This window comes from Phaenicophaeus curvirostris, chromosome 5 (assembly GCF_032191515.1).
Source record: "Phaenicophaeus curvirostris isolate KB17595 chromosome 5, BPBGC_Pcur_1.0, whole genome shotgun sequence".
Classification (NCBI taxonomy): Eukaryota; Metazoa; Chordata; class Aves; order Cuculiformes; family Cuculidae; genus Phaenicophaeus; species Phaenicophaeus curvirostris.
This window is the reverse complement of record NC_091396.1, coordinates 46,000,237-46,020,866: the sequence shown is the minus strand read 5'-3', so window position 1 is coordinate 46,020,866 and position 20,630 is coordinate 46,000,237. Positions and strand designations below refer to the sequence as shown.

Below are 20,630 nucleotides of genomic sequence, written 5' to 3'. Positions count from 1 at the left end.
AGTACTTAAAGCTGAATCCCAGAGAGATCAAAAGGAGTCAGTTCAGACAGGCAGAAACAATTCATAGCAAGTGGACCAGGAGGTGAGTATTTTCTCAGAAATTAATTTAGCTTGAGTGTGTTAACCATGTTTCACTATCCAGTTCTCAGCCTGCAGAGAAAAGAAAGGAGTTTGCAGAACCTTTACATCATACTATTAAATTAAAGGAAGAGTCAAAGCTCCTTCAACTCCTCCAATTTCATATATGTGGAATGGGTGGTCCCAACAGGATCCATAGTGACACCTGAAGACCTCAAAGACTTCAGTCCCCAAAGCCAAGATCAGAGGAATGTGGGGGGAAGAAAAAAAAAAAAAAGATGACTGTGGTAAGAAAAAAGAGATTCATGCATTGCTGCACTTTTCTTAGACGAGGCAAGGTTCTTGGGAGAAATTTGATGAGGGATAGAAAGGTGTGAGGAGTATGTCTCTAGAATCAGGTAGCCAGTTCCAACAAGGGAATCAAAAATCAGAAGGCGAGAGACTTAGACCCCTCCCAGCAGAAGCTCATGGAACAGATACTTAAAACGTGTTGATACTTTACTTAGCTGAAGACAAATACTAGAATGAAAATTTGAATAGTGATGAGTGGCATTCCATAAGAGATCGGTATTGGGACCAGTATTGTTTAACATCTTTGTCTCAGATACGGACAGTGGGATTAAGGGCACCATCAGCAAGTTCACCAATGACACCAAGCTGTCCAGTACAGTCGACATGCTGGAGGGAAGGAATGTCATCAAGAGGGACCTAGACAGGCTTGACAGATACGCCTGCATCAACCTCAAGAGGTTCAACAAGGCCAAGTGCAAGGTCCCACACATGGGCTGGGCCAATCCCAAGCACAAATACAGGTTGGGTGAAGAATGGATTGAGAGTAGCCCTGAAGAGAAGAACTTGAGGGTGTTGGTCAACGAGAAGCTCAACATGAGCCAGCAGTGTGTGCTTGCAGCCCAGAAAGCCAACCATATTCTGGACCACATCAAAAGAAGTGCAACCAGGAGGTCAAGAGTGGTGATTCTGGCCTTCTACTCTGCTCTTGTGAGACCTCACCTGGAGTACTGCATTCAGTTCTGGAGTCCTCAGCACAGGAAGGACATGTTTCTCTTAGAGTAAATCTAGAGGAGGTCCACAAAGACGATCAGAGGGCTGGGGTACCTCCCATACAAGGGCAGAGTAAGCTGGTTTAGCCTAGAGAAGAGAAGGCTCTGCAGGGACTTAGATTTAACTTAGATATAATGAAGAAGTTTCTTTACTATGAGGGTGGTGAGGCAGTGGAACAGGTTGTGCAGATAAGTTGTGGGTGCCCCATTCCTGGAGGTGTTCAAGGCCAGGCTAGATGAGGCTTTGAGCATCCTGATCTAGTGGAAGGTGTCCCTGTCTATTGCAAGGGGGTTGGAACTGGATCATCTTTAAGGCCCCTTCCAACCCAAGCCATTCTATGATTCTGTGAAATGTGAAAGTGCTACTTTACCTTCCAACTGGGTACCTTGAAGACCGATCAGTTTTCCATGCTTGGGCAGCCTTCCCACCTCAAACACACAGAGTGACTTGGTTCTCCTGCGCTAACTTGCTTTCTTTTTCTCCAATTACAGAACCCAACCCCCAGCCTCCTGCAGCTTTGCCTCAGAGAATCTGCTGTCTCCCATTGCCAGCATGCAAAAGCTGGCCTGGCCAGTCACAACCGGGAGGGTCTTCCCCTGCCAGTCATGATTATCTCGACAGTTGTGTTTTCTCCTCACATCATCTGTCATCTCTCTCACTATGCACCCCTCCCTCCCCCCATTTCCAAAATCATCCTCCTCCATCCTACCATGTTAGGGTTGGAGTCAAGAGGAAGGAGGATCAGTGCTAAAGTCAGAGTGCTATGTGCTTCCTACCTACTCCCAATAAAGTGATTGATGAGCCTAGCAGAGCCAATGTGAAGCCTGGATGGGACAATTAGGCTAGAGGAAAAGCAGTGAAAAGAGGTAGAGCCATTAGCACCTACACAAATCAACCCATCTTACTTCTGCTTTGAGGAAGGAACAGCTGGAGTGTTGGTGTTTAGGTGTGGTTTGGCTTATGAAAGACTGCCAGAAATATTTAAGGAAATTATCCATGCAGTCACAGGTCTGCACATCACTCTCAAACTATCTATCATGGAGCTAATAGCTCTAGCAAAACATCTCAGTCTGGACTGGCCACTCTCTTTTCTGTGAGTATATTCAGATCCACTTTGACAGCACTACCAACAAATGTCACTCCTGATCTTTGCTTTGCCTGTTAGTTTATATCTGTTACCTTCTGGCCTAGTTCTGCTGTTGAGTTTTATTACAGACCTGAAGGAATTACAGTGATTTGCTTCTTCGTAGCACTAACAATTAAATTCTATTGTATGCTGCACTGAAATAATCCATAAGTACGCTTACAGCTTCTAATAATTTAATTTAAACAGCTTCTATAGTAAATGCGAGGTCAGTAATGTTAGTTATCCCTAAGCAGATGAGTCCTACCTCATATTCTTGTATGCTATGCAGTAAAACAGAGTATCTGTTGGAGGACAGTACAGTTAAATGCAGTATGTCCTGATTACACAGGAAATAAAAGAGCACTTTTGGGCTAAGAGCCTTTACTCAGGTCTCTTCATTTTGTTATTGTTATTGTTTCCAGAATGAGCACAAAATCATACTGCCACACCTGCCACCATCTTCATTCCATGTAGAACTTTCTGTTCACCTAGGGGCCTGTTGTTTGTCAGGCAAGTTTGTTTTCAAGGATAACACTAGAAATGGGACATACTGGAATCATAAAGAGGAGACTTTTAGGCAACAAACACAGAAGAAAGATGACTTCTACAATGTTTCAGCTACTTAAGGAGAGCAAAGATAAAAATCCCATTTTTTTCAGGAATTCATTTCTCCATGTGGCCATCTCTAAAAATACCCAACAAATTAAAAAGTCCAACTGAACGCTCTTCTGTCAGCATCACATCTGCACAACTTTCTATAAACTCACATCTATCTCTCGGCTGGAAGCCCAGCAAGTCAGGGTCCTGCCTTCAATGGTTCATTGAAATCTCTTCTGTCTGGAGCAAAGTTTCCAGAAGAACTCACTATACATATTGACAATGAATGTTAGGCAGGAAGAGAAGGTTACATGACAGCATCACCTTGGCAAGTCTGCAGAAATGCAGAGGGGAGAAGAAATGTAAGACCCAATTACACTTTCTCCTTTCACCTTCCATCCAAGGGGATGTTCAGTAAAGCATTCAGAAACTTGAAATTAGTGTTTCATTTTGGTATTTTTGTTTAAATAATAAACCTTTTGCTACTGCAAACATTTAAAGGAACCGGATCTTCTCTTCCCTGTTTTGAAAGGTTATATTGAAGAGCATGAAAACCACAAGTGGGCAAAACCAGATAAAACTCTTATTCCTTCAAATCTATTTTATCATTACTGGTTATAAACCAGCACTAAACAGAGAAATCCATAAACTATAGCCCACAGTGCAGCAGACTGGTAAGAGGTAAGGAACAAGCTGCTACAATATGGTTTCAGGCAACAAAGTTAGGTGACAACAGCCACAAACGGCAAAATTTCTTGGATATGGACAATACACTCCAGCACAAAGAATAAAAAGAGATCTTTCTTTGAATTTCAATCAACTGAAATTTTACAAGAATACCTAAAATCCAAAGCCCAATTTTTAGTTTCGTAGTCAATATAAACCACAGCAGCTTTTCTAGCATGCTTGGATAAAACTAGATAAACTACTATATTGTTTAATACTTAGGATTTAGTGTTCTGGACTCCAATCCCACCTCAGGCAGCTTCTGACTTGATACCTTTCAATAATTCACATTCTGCTTGCCTCTCACTTCTGCCATCAGTAAAATGGAGATAATATGCATTTCACAGTGTGGTATAGTGATGTGAAGGCTGACTGATTTATCAGTAGTTGTGAGATGCTTAGGAATACTCTGATGAAATGTGCCACATGTATGCACAATTTATTATTAACCTGACAGCATTTTAGCTCTTTTATTTTCCTGCCTTGCACACATTTCAAGTGCAGGATGCCTGAAGCACATCTGAATGGATGCCATGCGGCATTTTGATTGTAGCAGGTACCACCATTTAATTCTGAAATTCACAATTTCAACATCACATTAAAACAAGATTTTTGAAATTAAATTTCCTTCACTCAGTATTTAAAACCAGAACATTTGAATGGCCTTGGTTTTAGTTCAGTATCAGACCATTAAAATTATTAAAAGCAAACAAAGGCAAGGAAAGAACCTCAAACAGAACTGTGCTCTTTGGGCCAAATCTTTAGAAGCGAAAAGGACGGAAAAAAATACAATACAAAGGTAAAACAATCAAAACTACTATTTAGAGGCCCAAACCTGTCACAACACTCCAAGGTACCTGAGTCCCTTTTCAAAATGGGACTTAAAGTAGTATTTTTTAAACTGGCAAGGTCAACAAATCTAAATAGCTTTGAGTTTAGATCTTAGTTAAGCACATCCTTCACCAATACGAATGAGGACTTTGCTAAGGAGCACTCATTGTATGAGTTAACTTTAAGTTGAATACTATTTATGCAACCAAATGTGCAAGAAAATATCTTATACAAAGATCTGTACATTGGATGTATTTTGTACAGAACAGCTCATTAATTGCACTGCATCTGCACGTTCAAATGGTTCATGTACCCAGGACAGTCAGCCAGGGATTCACAAAGGGAAAACAACTGGGCAAATCTAAGTCTAGACACTAAAACAGATAAAACCTACATTTCATTTCACTCCCAAACCTGAAAATTGGCTTAAATCGTTTTAGTCAGCTTTCCAACAATAATATTTTGTCAAATAACCAAGAGGAAACTTAAGCAATTCCAGCTCTGGAAGAAAACCAGTGAGGACTGTTACAAATGCCCCAAAACAGTGGTGTATAGATTCATAGATTTTTAAGGCCAGAGGGAGCATTAAATAGACCTACAACACAGCAGTGACCTCCACTATAAGTGGTAGCAGGGCTATAATTAAACACCATTGACAAATGAGGTCTGAAAACACAGCCAATTGTTCTCCTGAGACAGAAGATCTGTTAGCACTTTGGTTTAGCTATTCTTTGCCTCAGGCAAACTGGGATTCACCACACTGGCATAGGCAATGACAAGGAAAACACCCCAGAGTTCAAGAATGGCTGTCATGCCATACTAGTGCAGATCCCAAGTGATTTTCATAGGCAGATCCTTGGTCATTCAGCACAAATCTCGGCTTGGGCTGGCTGCATTTCAAAGACCACTTCTTGCACAGAGAGATATTTGTTATGGTCTTTTTGAAAATGCCCACTGCCCAGTCCTTAGGTCCAGCTACACTGCAAACTATAATACTTGGATTCAATCCCACACACTAAAAAGCTGAAAATCCAACTGCTGACAATCCCAACCTCTCAAATCAGCAGCTGTGTTCCTTCATAGTGACTGTTCAACAACTGCATTGTTCAGTGATACTGGCATATCTGAGAAATCATATGGGGAATAATCCACTTAAGTCCCGTCCACCCAAGATTCCTCCTTGGACCCTTCCTTTAGTGGAGCTCTTCACAAACAGCAGTTACCTACACATCTGTCACTTCCAATGAACAGCGCTTCACACCACTCTTCCCTCCTGGGAGGTTTCGAAGGGCATTGATCTGATTCATCGCCCTACCTGTGCTCCTGGCTCTGCTCGCTGTCTGCGAGATGAAAATCTATTCTCCTCTCTGGTCAAGACTAATTTATGCTTAGGTCTCCTTAGGCTTTCATTTTTTGGGCCTAACAGTTCCCACAGTCATAGCACAATGGGGCTGAGTCCACAGGCTTTCATTAGAGACCATTAGTCAGTGTGGGACCATATGCCCCTTCCTTAAAATACTTCTCACAAGGAAAACATTTCCAAACTGTCTTATTCTGATGTGTCTTAGCTGGTCAAAATGTTACTTCACATATCCTCCATTTGAACATGCCACAAGATAGAGTAGTCAAAAACCAGACTGCCTTATATATACATTTATGTGCAAGATGCAAAGTAGAGTTTATAGGTCTCATACCTGTTCAAAATCAGCAGTTTGGGGAATTTGTTAGAGATATGTTCATTGCTGCAGTTAAGAAACAGCTTAGCCAACAATCTAAATTACAATTTGATCATTAGAACCTTAATGTTTTGGGAGGGTTTTTTTATTATTTTGAATTAAGAAATAAACAGCAGCTCTCCAACAGCACAGCGCCCACTAGAGGAACTCTGAAGAAAGACGATTTCACATTTTCTGCAGCATCTAACGTTTTCTGGGTCTTCTACCCATTAATAAACCAATAATGATACCACTATCATCATACTACTACCTTCCAAGCTGCCACATTCCTAAGCTGGCAAATTTTCAGCTAGATATGCCTGCATGAGTTGACCTCATCTTTGAGGTGCAACTAATAAGGAAACAGGAGATTTTGTTGCCCCTGGTTTGGAGAAGGCTGAGGTACTCAATGTTTTTGTCTCAGACTTCACTGGCAAGGGCTCAAGCCACACCCCTCAAGTCGCAGAAGGCAAAGGCAAGGACTAGGAGATCAAAGAATTACCCACTATTGGAGAGGATCGGGTTGGAGACCATCTAAGTAGGAACTGAAGTCCACAGGACCTGATAAGATGCATCTGCAGGTCCTCCAGGAAGTAGCAGATGAAGTTGCTAAGCCACTATCCATCATATTTGAGAAACTAGAACAGTCTGGTGAAGTTTCCACTGACTGGAAAAAGGAAACCGAACTCATTTTATAAAAGGACAAAAGAAAGACCTGGGGAACTACGAGCCTATCAGTCTGACCTCTGTGCCTAGCAAGATCATGGAGCAGATCCTCCTGAAAACTCTGCTGAGGCACATGGAAAATAAGGAGGTGATTGGTGACAGCCAACATGGCAAATCGTGCCTGACAAATCTGATGGCTTTCTACAATGGGGCTACACTGTTGGTGGATAAGGAAAGAATAACTGGTTTTATCTGCCTGGACTTGTGAAAAGGATTCATCTTTGTCAGAGATAGTGCAAAAGAAGTGCAACCAGGAGGTCAAGAGTGGTGATTCTGGCCTTCTACTCTGCTCTTGTGAGACCTCACCTGGAGTACTGCATTCAGTTCTGGAGTCCTCAGCACAGGAAGGACATGTTTCTCTTAGAGCAAATCTAGAGGAGGTCCACAAAGACGATCAGAGGGCTGGGGTACCTCCCATATAAGGGCAGAGTAAGCTGGTTTAGCCTAGAGAAGAGAAGGCTCTGCAGGGATTTAGATTTAGCTTAAATATTACAAATAAGTTTTTTTACTGTGAGGGTGGTGAGGCAGTGGAACAGGTTGTGCAGATAAGTTGTGGGTGCCCCATTCCTGGAGGTGTTCAAGGCCAGGCTAGATGAGGCTTTGAGCATCCTGATCTAGTGGAAGATGTCCCTGTCCATGGCAGGGGGGTGGAATTAGATGATCCCTTTCAACCCAAACCATTCTATGATTCTGTGATTCTAATGTAAACATACATCTAGCTCTGGTTATCCTGAGAGATGTAAAATGCTACTGCTTCATGATAGCAATATATCTCATCCTTTTTTTTCCGTTTTATGTTCTTGGACCTCCTGTTATCTTCCTTAAAAGTCGAAGCTACCTGAATAACAGAGACTTACACAGATCTCCCGTTACACAAGAAGTCTGGCATGCATCATACCCTGTGGTCCTTTTGTGCAGTCCCCTGCTTCCCTATGGCACCAAGTCTCAGGGTAGCTCTCACAGAAGCCACAGCGGGAAAGGCAAAAGACTGAAGAAAAAGCATAGAAATTATTGCTACTTTCCCAGTTTTTTCTTTTGGATGGTCCAAGACAAGAAATTTAATCTCCTTTCCTCTCCACAAACCTTATCTTTTGCTTTTTTTTTTTTCCCTTCTTTGTTTAACAGCAATTTATTAAGGAATTGTTCCATACATTTCTTTCCCATCTAAAAAAAATTCTTTGGGGAATATAAGCAATACATCTTTGGCCAGATACAGAAAGAAGCTTAAGCAATTTAGCTGCAAACACCACCGAGCTATGAAATTCGCAGATCATAACACAACCTGCTCTCATCTCTGCTAGCCATTTCTGCTACAACAGTAGTTCCTCATCATCCTCAGTGGACAAATCTGCCTTTAACTCCAAGGATTTCTCTTATATTCCCTTAAGGAGAAAGGTACTGAGAGGCACACTGACCCCGAAAGCCAAGCTCACAGGATGGAAGCAGCAGAAAAGACCAGAAAATCAAACACAGGCCTTCAGAGAGATACCAGAAGTTTGGAAAACTCACTCAGTGACTTATTTTCTGAAGTACTAAGGCAACAAATTTATGAAAGAAATGAAAATCCACCCAAGAGACTATGGAGTCTGAGAAAGGCTTCTGAATAAATGCAGCAGCCAAGCAACCTCTGGGGCCTGGTTTTAACCTGCAGCTCAAATTTGTACATGTACCAATGAACTGCTTCTTCCTTTCTGATAAACTTCTCTGTCAAATCATAGAATCATAGAATAACCAGGTTGGAAGAGACCCACCGGATCATCGAGTCCAACCATTCCTATCAAACGCTAAACCATGCCCCTTAGCACCTCGTCCACTCGTGCCTTAAACACCTCCAGGGAAGGTGAATCAACCACCTCCCTGGGCAGCCTGTTCCACTGCCCAATGACCCTTTCCGTGAAAAATTTTTTCCTAATGTCCAGCCTAAACCTCCCCTGGCGGAGCTTGAGGCCATTCCCTCTTGTCCTGTCCCCTGTCACTTGGGAGAAGAGGCCAGCTCCCTCCTCTCTACAACCTCCTTTCAGGTAGTTGTAGAGAGCAATGAGGTCTCCCCTCAGACTCCTCTTCTCCAGGCTAAACAAACCAAGCTCTCTCAGCCGTTCCTCATAAGGCCTGTTCTCCAGCCCTTTCACCAGCTTTGTTGCTCTACTCTGGACTCGCTCCAGAGCCTCAACATCCTTCTTGTGGTGAGGGGCCCAGAACTGAACACAGGATTCGAGCAGCGGTCTCACCAGTGCCAAGTACAGAGGGAGAATAACCTCCCTGGACCTGCTGGTCACACCATTTCTGATACAAGCCAAGATGCCATTGGCCTTCTTGGCCACCTGGGCACACTGCTGGCTCATGTTCAGTCGCTGTCAACCAACACACCCAGGTCCCTCTCCTCCAGGCAGCTTTCTAGACAGACTTCTCCTAGTCTGTAGCACTGCACAGGGTTGTTGTGCCCCACGTGCAGGACCCGGCATTTGGCCTTGTTAAACCTCATGCCATTGGACTCTGCCCAGCGGTCCAGCCTGTTCAGATCCCTTTGCAGAGCCTCCCTACCCTCCAGCAGATCGACACTCCCACCCAGCTTAGTGTCGTCCGCAAACATGCTAAGGGTGCAAATACTCAATGCCAAATCCAGTCAATTATATTCACTCAGGTTACTTCACTGGTCAAATTCTACGAGCAAGCGGAAAAAGATCACACCTCAGAGCAAAATCCTGAGGGCCAACTACCCCTTTCCTCCTTGGTCTACACTGCAAACTGCAGACCAGCTGCAAATAGACCTGCTGTATCTAATAAGCAGTTAGACATGTGTTCATGAGGGTTAACAGGAAAAGAAAAGCTTTTACCTACCCTTTCAGTGCCTTAGAATCACAAAATATGTGCCAACTTTGAGCTAATTGAACACTCAAACCCATGATTTTTTCTCTGTTGTTCTGCTTTTTGTGCAATTCATACAGGAATAGAGGGAATACAAACTTGGTCATTCTGCTCCAGTAGCCTTTTTTATACCTTCTTCTCTTTCCCTGACCAACAAAAGGTTGAGGTGAGTCCCGAGCATGGAGGGGGAAAGGGGTAGGCTGGAAACAGCAGCCACAGCAGAGAGAGTGCCAGTGCAGACAGGTAGGCAGAGGTGGGTCACCACACAAGCTAAAGCACGTGGTCAGCGTTTGAGGCTCATGACTAAGGATATTAGGGAGAAGTCAGTGGAACATCTAGGATAAATACCAAACAAAAAAAAAAAAAAAAAGAAAAGGTGAAAAGGTCAAAAGCTCTCCTTCTCCCATTGCTCCTATCAGCACCCTGCACTGCAGCATCTGCTCCATGAGACCCAGCATTGAAGAGGCTACACTGCTGCTTGGGCTCTGTCTTTATCAATACAGCTACAGCTTGGCCTGGGAAGCGTCTGAGTACTCACAGTGTGATACTGCACAAAGTGGCAGGAGACTGGGAGATTCCATTTGAAAAGGAAGATGAGGAATGCTCCACAAAGATGGCTACTTCACAAGTAAAGACACCTTAATTTCTAACTGCAAGCCTAGCTGGAAGACTGACAATCAAATCAGGTCATCCTACTGGGTGTTCATGAATTATCATCATTTACCTGTCCTGCTAAGATATTTATACATCTCTATCACTGTCATACAGAAGCATATAGGATTCTTAATACCTAGAGTACAGGAAGCTCCACTAGCTAAATATGTCAGATATAGAGACCAAGACAAAGAGGGTAGCCAGGTACACACTCCCTGCAAAGAAAGGTCAGTCAATCAATCAACTCAATCTTGAGTCCTTTAGTCTGTCAGCAGATCACCCTGCAGACAGAGGAAGTCTGTGGCAGAAACGGAAATTAGTCTCTTGGGTGCTAATGCATTTATGACTAGACCACCCAAGTTCTGCTGCCCAAGTCCACTTTCATTACACATTAAAACTTGTTCTCTTCTCAGGATAATGAGTTTAACAAGTGTACATGCAGGCAGGGCCTAGACAACTGAAATAGCATGACGGGCAACACAGCTGACAACACAGAACGTGAACACAATGCACTCAGGTGTGAGTCCCCATTTCAGAGCAAACACATTCAAATACAAACCAGTTATGCTTCCATTTACCTTTCTCAGCCCTTAGGCTATTTTGCACACAGTTGTCAGCTCCTGGACCTGTTTACAGTTAGCAGAGGGGCAAATGCTTTGCTCTGCACTGTAGGTTTACAATGGCAGTGAGCCTGTCTGCAATGAAGGATTGTCGGAGAGACACACACACACACACAGAAGTCACATTGCTGTCTCTGGACAGCGATAACATGGCAGTTGCCTTACTTTCTATAGGGAAAAAAAGAAAGAAAGAAACCTAGCTATCTATCAAGTTCAAAGAGGGCCAGCAAAGGAAGAGGCAAAGCAAAATCAGAAGTTGGCTCAGGACAGGTGGCCACTCTACCATTTCATCACATGTATTACCACCTTCTCCCACATCTGGGAGCAGTGAGTGCTGAGGTCAACATGCAGAGGCTCATCTTCTCTTAGCAGTGCCAGAGTTTGCTGGACAGATGTGTTCCTTCTCTGCTTCTTTCCATGTAGATTTGTTGCATCGTTTCCAGCATCCTTGATGTACCTGGGAGGATTATGTGCCTCCATTTTCCACCAAAACTCAACAAAAATTATCCTGTGGCAAATGACATGCAGGCCTCCATCCTAATAAGGATGAAAGCAAGGCTGCAGCATGTGCTGTCTCATTTAGGGCTATATTTACTGCTGATTGACCTCGATGACAGGATGCCTAGCTCAGCAGAAGCCTGGACAGTAATAATACTGTATTTTTTATACTTTTGTATTTTTTAGGGCAAAACTAAAGAAAAGTAATCCTTCCTTCTGAAAACAAATTATGCCTTGACCATAAGCTGAAAAGTGTTTCCAGCTCTGTTCGCTTTCATAATTGTTATTAGTTACTTTTATTTAAATGATTAATTAGTAACCTCAAAAAAAAAAAACAAAACCAAAAAACCAACAGTTTCGAACCTTGCTTTGCACACTTTGGGACAGAGCAGGAGCCGAAGGGCTGGTCTATGAGCTGATAGAGGAAGCTGATATCCAAACTCCAGCTAGATTTAGTCCTCCAGAAACTCACTCAGCCCATTCAAGGCCACTCCTAGTGACAATCAAGAACTATTCTCTTATACTATTAGGCAGGTTAAACCAAGATAGAACAGATGCTGTAAACAGCCTAAGTGACCTATAGCTTACTCTAAAGTTAACATTTTCATTCAATTTTTTTTCCCCCAAATCTCACCCCATTCTTGCCTACAATTGTTCTCACTCTTCACCAGTTCCACCTCACACCAAATGGTTATCTCCTTTGTACCCAACCGCAGTTTGCTTCATTTCAGCAGGGGAGATGTCCAAGCTCTGCCCAGCTGAGTGAGGGCTATAACTTGTTTGTTGCCTGAGGGCTGCAGCTGATCTGCAATCAAGCAGAAAAGGATTGTAGCCTCATGGTCATCTATAATACAGAAGAGTGAAACAAGAAGAATATAGCTGTCAGCATGTATTGCAGTTAGACTGTTTGAATCAATGGCACACTCCAGGCAGGGGCTGGGAATCTCCCTGTGGCTCCCCTCCACTAAAAGCAGGGTAGGGTACAAAACAAATCCAGCCACGTCTGGAGCTGAAGGCAGTCCATGCTTAGGGAAGTGAGATGGGTCCTAAGCAATTTCTGTGAAGGGATATGTACAACTCAAATTGAAATTCTGTGACTCTTGCTCAGTTTTAACATTTACTATTAAGAATAACAAATGGTGCTTAAACTGCACTTTGGAGTTTCTAAACACCTTATAAACATTAATTAATATCTGAATGCATCATCCTTCCCTGGTGCTCATCTGGCAATGCAATGAAAAACTACAACCAGATTGTTAAAAGATTACTATTTAAAATACAACCAAGGGAACCTGAATCAGGAAGAATGAGCAAGAGAAAGAGATGGGGAAATGCAGCTTTCTGCAAAACAAAGTCACAGGCAGAGTTATTATCAGCTTTCTGGCCAGAGCTGGGACACAATAAGTGGCATAAACCAGCAGATTTGCCCCTTTTACTCCACAGCCCTTGAAGGCCATCAGTTCTAGAGATTTACACTGGAGAGTGAAGATCTGACCCCCCACCAAAGTGTGTCCCAGAGCTGCCTACTGTCCTCTGCAACAGCAGAGTACAAGACCAAATGGAGAGTCTGCAGCTGTTTATTGCTGGTGAATTCAACAACAACCAATTTGTATTCATCTATCAAGGAATATGCAAGTGGAGGCAAATATTATGGTCATGTTCATTTGTTTCTGATTACGAAATTTATGTAAATGAATATGCAAATTAGGTGCACCCATCAGGCTCATGGCAAAGTGCCAAATTACTCTCTTAGTGTTACAAAGTTTGGGGCGGCTGGCAGGAGACAGAGTGATTGCAAGTGAGGCTAGGCAGTCCTTTCTGATGCAGCCAAAATTGGGCTGCTCTGAAGGGGCAGGTGGAAGATAAATCCTGCAGTAACTTGTTGCTCTAAACGAAGCTGAGGGGCCATAGAAAAATCTGTTCCCGCTGCAGTTAAAAGTGTGATAATTACAGAGCAATGGGCTCCTCTGTCATTCAGCAGGCAGCATCCCCAGGAAATCTTGCTCTGTAATCAAGGGAAGAGGTGCAATCAGGCCCCTATTCAGGCTTCGTTTAGAAACAGCCCCTGCAGGCAACACAAAGGCTTCAGCATGGTGCTTTGTGAAGCTGGTGATCACACCAATGTCTTGGTTCTGCAACTACAAGCACAATCAATGTCATTTCTAAGTACGTCTTCTGTTCACTTTCCCTCACAAAGTCCAGAAGGGGCCTAGGGAGAGAGGTGAGGTCTTGGGCCAAATTACTTTTGTGCATACAATGTTGCACAAACACCATCCACATTAGCAAACTCACTTTTCCACGCTGGAAGAAGAGAATTTATTGCAGCCTAAGGAAGATGCTCATCTGGCTGCTACAGTAGCACTAATGGCAAAATTTGCGTAGCATGGGTTTGGTTGGTTTGGTTTGGGGTTTTTTTCCAATGTTAAGACTGTATCTGTGCTGCTCAACATCTACAGGAACATCATCCTCATCAGTAAAACTGATGAGTTTTATTAGAGGTGAAAGTGTCTCTAATTTCACCTTTTCTGTCTAATGCCACAATTGCCCAGAAACATACAAATTAATTACTACTTGAATCAGGCATCCTTTGTACCCTACAGAGCTGTCAGATTCAGTAAAGCAGTTTACTCCAACTGCAATAAAGATAGTATCACATTTTATGCAAATCAGCCAAACCTTCCAAAGTGTGCACACGTTTGCACGCCCACTGCATACGCTCAGGCACAGATATCTTACTTCTCATTGACCAGCAATGACGAGCTCAGTTACCCATCTGGGCACGTACCTACCAAGGCATATACAAACTTGGTAACTTTGGGTGCACAGTAAGTGCCAAAAATCTTTTTGCGCATTGGGGTATGTTCTGGATAGGATTTACAGTTTTGTCTCAGTATGGTATTGTTGTTTGCTGAGGTTTAGCATAGCTGGAACTGCACTTTGTGTTACAATAACCCCTAATTCTGTAAATGGAGCTTCATTCTGTCACAGTACAGGCTAAGCAGGTACCGCTCTCTGTTTATTTCTTATTTTTCTGGTCACAGAATAAATGAGTTTGCTGTGGTTTTACCATCTGCAGGCATAGGCATCAGTCAATAGTCAAGTAATGGCCTGGACACTATCAAGAGAACTCATTATTAAAAAGGTACATATTGCATTTAGCTGTTCAAACAGAAGTTGTTATTGATTGGATCCCATCAGTTCACAGTAAAGGAGCCAACTCTGGTGATGAAATCAAAATACGCACACAGACTGCAGACTAGTAAATACTGTAATGGAGTTAAGGATCCTCCCCAACAGGGAGTTGCTGATATCCAGTTGAAGATCATGACTTTTTTAAAAACAAGACTGGGAATAAAATAACCATGTTACTTCTGCAAATATCCAGCAGCAGGATAAGGAAACAAAACAAAAGGGAACGGTTTTGGCAACAAACATTTCAATCTGTGAAAAAAGCAAACAAAGAATACACAAGCTATTTAATGGTCAATCGAGCTACAGGCAAGGAGAGCCTGCATTTAGTCCAGCCATTCCTACCACATCCTACTGTTCATCAGCGGAGGTTCTGCCACACTCTAAGAATTAAAAGAGAGCATCTTTGGAGTCTGCTACATTTTGCAAAGTCAGATAAAAAGGCAACTATACTTAACTTGGTTCCTTTTTTGTTTCCTTGCCACTTTTCTTTGTCTGCTTGTTTCTACTTACTAAAGACCTTTTCTTCTGTTTTTACCCTTCTTCTTACAATCTGCACAGACACTGTAACATTATTGGGTGACAGCATTTAACACGCAGAAATCACCAGGGCTGCAGCATCAATGAGACAGAAAACAAAGCTGATTATAAAAATCTGACATTAAACAAAATATATAACATGAAGTCATACAAGAGAAAACCAAAGAACCAAACATGGTAATGAATGTGGAAATCTCTACATTTGTTCCATTGGAAAAGTTATTTGCACAGCATCTTATGTGTGAGTGAACAGACCACAGCTAACAGGGAGTTAAAAATGTTTATTAAAAAAGGTGCAGTGTGACAAACTTCTTTGCTCAACTCTTAATAGAAGGCTGGGCTGGAAACTGATGAATCAGTACAGGAAACAAACAGTAATGGTGACGCACTGCTTCAAAAAGTAACAATAGCACTGCTTGATTAGTGATGTCTAGAACAAAAATATCCCTGGCTTTACTAGAAGATATAGTTCATATTGCTCTTCCCACCCAGGAAATGCAGGAATTCAATCACCTGCACCCTGGTTGGAGCTCTCACGATTGCCCACAGGTACCATGGAAGGCTCAGGCATTTTCAGTAAATGTCTTGAGAAACTACTGTAAAACATATACTGTTGATGTTTGCAGCAGCAACCCACAGAGTCTGGATCCAACAGCCCATCAGTAGAAAGAGGCTTATATCTTTATGTTTCAGGGTCCACATACCTGTGTGGCTTTTGCAATTTTTCATCACCATAACTGGCATTTAGACATGACATGTATTAGTTCTGTAAGTGCATGAGGATTGGGCCCAGTGTCCCAGCTACTGAAGTACTTGGTCACACCCAGCAGTCTCTCCAGCTCTACTTAATTAATGGTTCAAGCACAGAAAATAGTTCTGGCGCATTATTGATTTAGATCTGATGGGTGCGCACCAAATAGCCAGGAAGAATTCTGGTGTTGCGCACTTCACAGGCTCACACCTCCTACCTAATTGTTATGCACTGCAGTGTAATATTTGGATATAAAGTCAAATTTTCTGTTATCATTAATAGCACCTTAAAATTAACGTACATATAGCTGCCATGTCTATTTTCCAAATGTTCCCTTCCTATAAATACATGTTTACTTTTCCATCTATAATGTAAATGTTGAGCTGTATTTACACAGTATTTCTGTAGGGCTTTTTGCTCACATTAACCATATAGAGACTTAATTTTTAGCACTTCTCACATTCTACACAGTAAATTCCAGTTAATCTATTTTCATTGCCAAAAGTAGCAAACAAATGCTAGTTGTGATAAGCAAGATTCTAATGCAAGGATTTGAATTTTGACAAAATTTCAGGGTTTTCTTTTCCTTGAGATTGGATGCACATCTTTGGCTTAAGTTCAAACTGTTGTGTTTCGAGCCAAATGTCATAAAAAATGTTGTAATGAGATTCTCAAATTCACACTGCGATTTCCAGTTAACTTCCAGTTAACTTAAGTATGTCTCTTGCACATACAGAGTTAATTACCACCACATTGCTAAAGACCAAGTTAAAAATCCTAAAATACACTTTATTCACATGGTTTGCATGACTTAAAACTTCTGGACTCAAATGTTAAAAAAAAAGAACAAAGAAGAGTGTGGAAAAACTCAAATCCCTCTTCCCTTCGCAATGCTAACAAAGATTTTTCAACAGGTCCCACAGTAATTTAATCAAGGATGCTAAAATAATCAAGGTGCCACTCAGCGATTAGTATGTAAGCAATCGAGGGGGAGCATGGGACTTCTACCGACTAGCAACAGCTAACTCCAAAGATGGCCTAACTTTTGCAATGTTAGCCATGGCTCCAGTTTACCAACACTTCTCTCAGTTATCAGGGATGCAGAGTAGTGGAATTCACCCAGATAGCCAAGATAACTTCTTACTGCTACTTTTGCCAGCCCCAACATAGGGTACATCTCTATTTACTAATTTATATTCCCAACCCCTATTATTAAGTTGCTGATGAAAATCTACCCATACTTCAAATGCAACCTCCTTTCAAAAAGGCACTTTCTGCAATTGCTCATCCTCTCCACCTACCCCCATTTCATTACTTCCAGCTGGCAATAGAACGATGGAAATTTAATTCCTCTGATAGTCACCAGCAGGGATAAGAGCTCGGTTGTAGCCCTGCTAACTGACAAATTAACTCTTTGGATTGTGTAAAGATCAATGGGAAGTAGGAAAGTAGTCTCTTACCTTCAGAACATAGCTTGCCAGCATATCCAGTGGCTGAGCAGTCACAGTGTGGCTCACCATCCAGAAGGAAGCAAGTGCCACCGTTTTCACAGGGGTTTTCTGTGCAGAGCCCTTCCATTTCCAGTTGGACCCCCTGACTGCCCAGGAGCTGAGGCTCAGAGTTGCCATATTTCAGATCCAGGATAAATCCTTGAAAAGGAGGCTCACTTAGAACACCATCAAGGGTCAAGGCAGCAGGACGGATGTCCAGTGGGACTCCACCAACAAAAAGGTCACTGACGATATTCATATACTGACGTTGTGGACGCACCTCGCCTGGCTTGGCTTCACCATCCAGCACCAGCACTGTCCGAAGGTGATTGCGGCTGACCATCAGGAAGTGCCAGTTGCTGTCATTGACCTGCTTGTCTGTGATAACCGTAGTCTCTGCACAGTCCACACTGAACTGGAGCTGGATGTGCCCATCAACAAGGGACAGACAGAGGAAGTCACAGACGCCACCGTCATCAAAGTAGAGAAGCAGCCCAGCAGAGACATTGGTCTTGAACTGGAAGCTGAGTTCGCTCCTAGTGCTGGCATCCCAGCGGAGGTAGCGGGCCCACTGGTTGGGGATGCCCATGAACTCCAGACCCAAACAGAGACCCAGCAAGGAGCCCAGGAGCAAACTCACCTTCAGGGTGAAGTAGATGGAGTGCAGAGTGAAGCCCATTGTTTCAAGAATCAGCACTTCCCTAGGAGAAAAACAAAAGCCACGCTACTGGGAAGAGAACCCCAGCAGTCAACACCAAATGTAAAATCCAACAGGAAGAAGAGGAGAGTATAGAAAGTGACAAAGAGACAGGGAGTAAGTGGAAAGTGAGATAGCAAGTATACGTGACCAAGAGAAAATGTCCCCTCACTAAGGAAAGATCTCAATTATCCCTTAGGATCCAGAGGTTTTTATCTCAGAAGTACAGGGTATATGAAGTGACTTCTCCAGCCGATGTACTTTTGCAAGGGGAAAATAACCCACAGTGCTTTGTTTTGGTAGAACACAAAGGTGACACTGACTGTTCCAGGGAAGAAGGAAAGGCAGAGCTGAAGCCCAAGCCTCAAATTCTCGTTTCCTAGAAGTGATTGCAGAATTGACAGGAGCAGCAGTGAGATGGAGGAGAGAGTGAATGCATAAAGCACGTGATCCTCAGGACAGCAAAAATAAAATCAGTCTTCATGATGCACTGGAGGCTGCCCAGCCCATAATTCACTGCTTGGCACTTATAGAGCTTGCAGGACCTGTATGGTCAAGAGAAAAAAAGAAAGGAAAAAGTTAGTCCTACTGCTCACCATATCTTTACCATGAAGCTTATTAGCATCTTGCCCATAACTCATTTACATTTCTTGATAGTCTGGCTATTTCTTCATGCCTGCAGTTGGCTATACAGTCCTCCGAAGCAGCAACACCATCTACATTCTCAAAACTAAGAGGGCCAAATAGAGAATTCACCAAGTGATCTGCATGCATCATAACACTAAGCAACATAAAAATACACCAAATTATTTAACTCCTTTGATGGATGCAATCTTACTGACTGTACTGAGAGGAATGGTGCTGGAGCTTTCCCAGTAACAATTACCTTTCAATGAAAATGCTCAGGGCAAAGACCACAGTTCCTTAGCATACAAGAGTTGATACAGAGCAAAAGATGACATTATCCAAACTTCTTATTCCCATGTTTTCATTATGCTTCCTAGCACATCAAGCAAGCATTAGAGAAGACAACTCTGCTGTCAGTCTGTCATGTAATAACTGCTTTTACTTTACATGTCTTGCACACATCAGAAACTCTAGCAGAGACCTTTGCAACCTGGGAACACGTGCTATGCAAATTATATACAGCAACCTGCAACTTAGATGATAGGAAACTTGTAGTTTACATGCTAGGAACTGCCTAAGCACTTAATCACTTACCCTGGTCTAGTGGTTTGGCAAACAGGCCAAATTCACCCCTACCTAACAGCGAGCAATCCCAACTGCCTTCAGTGAGCAGGAATTACACCTGTTAACCCTGGGATTTAATTTGCTTCTGCCTATTTGCATGTGGGTGACTGTATGCCTGGGGTAGGAGGATGTTTTATGATGAAAAGAAAAGACAGAACAAAGCTAGGCTCCTTCTTTGAAAATCCTGCTTTAAGAGAAAGTATTCACATGAGAAAATGTGTTGTGCTGCAGACGACGAGAGTTGCTGGGGCTGCTGTTGCTCTGAGCAGATGCCTTTCAATCCCACTGCCCACCCTGCTCCAAAAGAGGAGGCCCACTTACACTGCAGAAATGGGCAGTGTAGTAAAGTTTCTGTTTGGTAAGGGCAGTGGTTGAGCAGGAGGAGAATCACTAGGCAATGGATATGACAGTTCACACAGTCACAGCCTCTGCCACACCTGCCCCAGGGACCTGCAGAAGCCATAAGTCTCCAGGGCTGTCAGTCTGGCATATTTAGTCAACACAAAAAACAAGTCATTTAGAAAACAAAATGGATCAATTAAAAGAAAACCTACAAGCTGGAGAGGAACATGAGCTTTCAGTGCCCAGTGGAAACCAGGCCTATTTCCCGCAGCTGCCTGAGTGGAGCTTGTTAGCTAAACTGCTATAAACACAAATAAAATCAAGTCAAAACCAGAGGGAAGATAATTCCTTTTAATTGTTAACAGCTTGGCTCAGGAGAATGGAAGGAGGAAAAAGAAAGTGTTGGGAGAGGTGTAAAATGAAAAAAAAATAAATAAACAGTTCCAAATGCTCAAATCATCTGTCTTCCCAATAATCACAATGTTTTCTCAGTTCGTAGGGGCTTGAGGGGGGCCTTGAAAATCAACTAGGGACAAAAAGTATGTGGCTCTTGTCCATTTACCTTTCTCCTCTGTGCTTCCTAGTGGCTCCACTAAAATAGCCCATGATTTATGGAGAAGAATAGAGTGAGAGGGAGGGAAGAGAGAATGTGGTGACCCAAGCCTGGAATTATTGATGAGATGGGAATAGGAATATAATAATGTGTGTAAATTAGCCAGTGATGTGCTCCTAGCAGCTCACAGTTCCCTGGAACGTTTACCAACACCGTAGCAAAATTTACTTCTCCATTGAACAGCTCTGTGCTCAGCCTGAGCTGGGATGGGAGGCAAGGCCACCATGGCACCAACTACCCACTGCAGACAGGCTCTTGC

At 42.8% G+C, this 20,630-nt stretch overlaps 1 protein-coding gene across 28 annotated transcripts in view; it reads right to left on the bottom strand.

The window, feature by feature from the left end:
• NRXN3 (neurexin 3) overlaps positions 1 to 18,446 on the bottom strand; it is a 960,997-nt gene extending 942,551 nt beyond the window's left edge. For all 28 annotated transcript variants that reach the window (XR_011337550.1, XR_011337551.1, XM_069858542.1 and 25 more), the window contains exon 1: positions 17,439 to 18,446. Coding sequence is in view for 26 of the 28 variants with exons in the window: in XM_069858542.1 (XP_069714643.1) it covers positions 17,439 to 18,147 (709 nt within the window). In the remaining 2 variants the exon portion in view is untranslated. The remainder of the gene's footprint in view (positions 1 to 17,438) is intronic.
• Between the last annotated feature and the right edge of the window lie 2,184 nt (positions 18,447 to 20,630).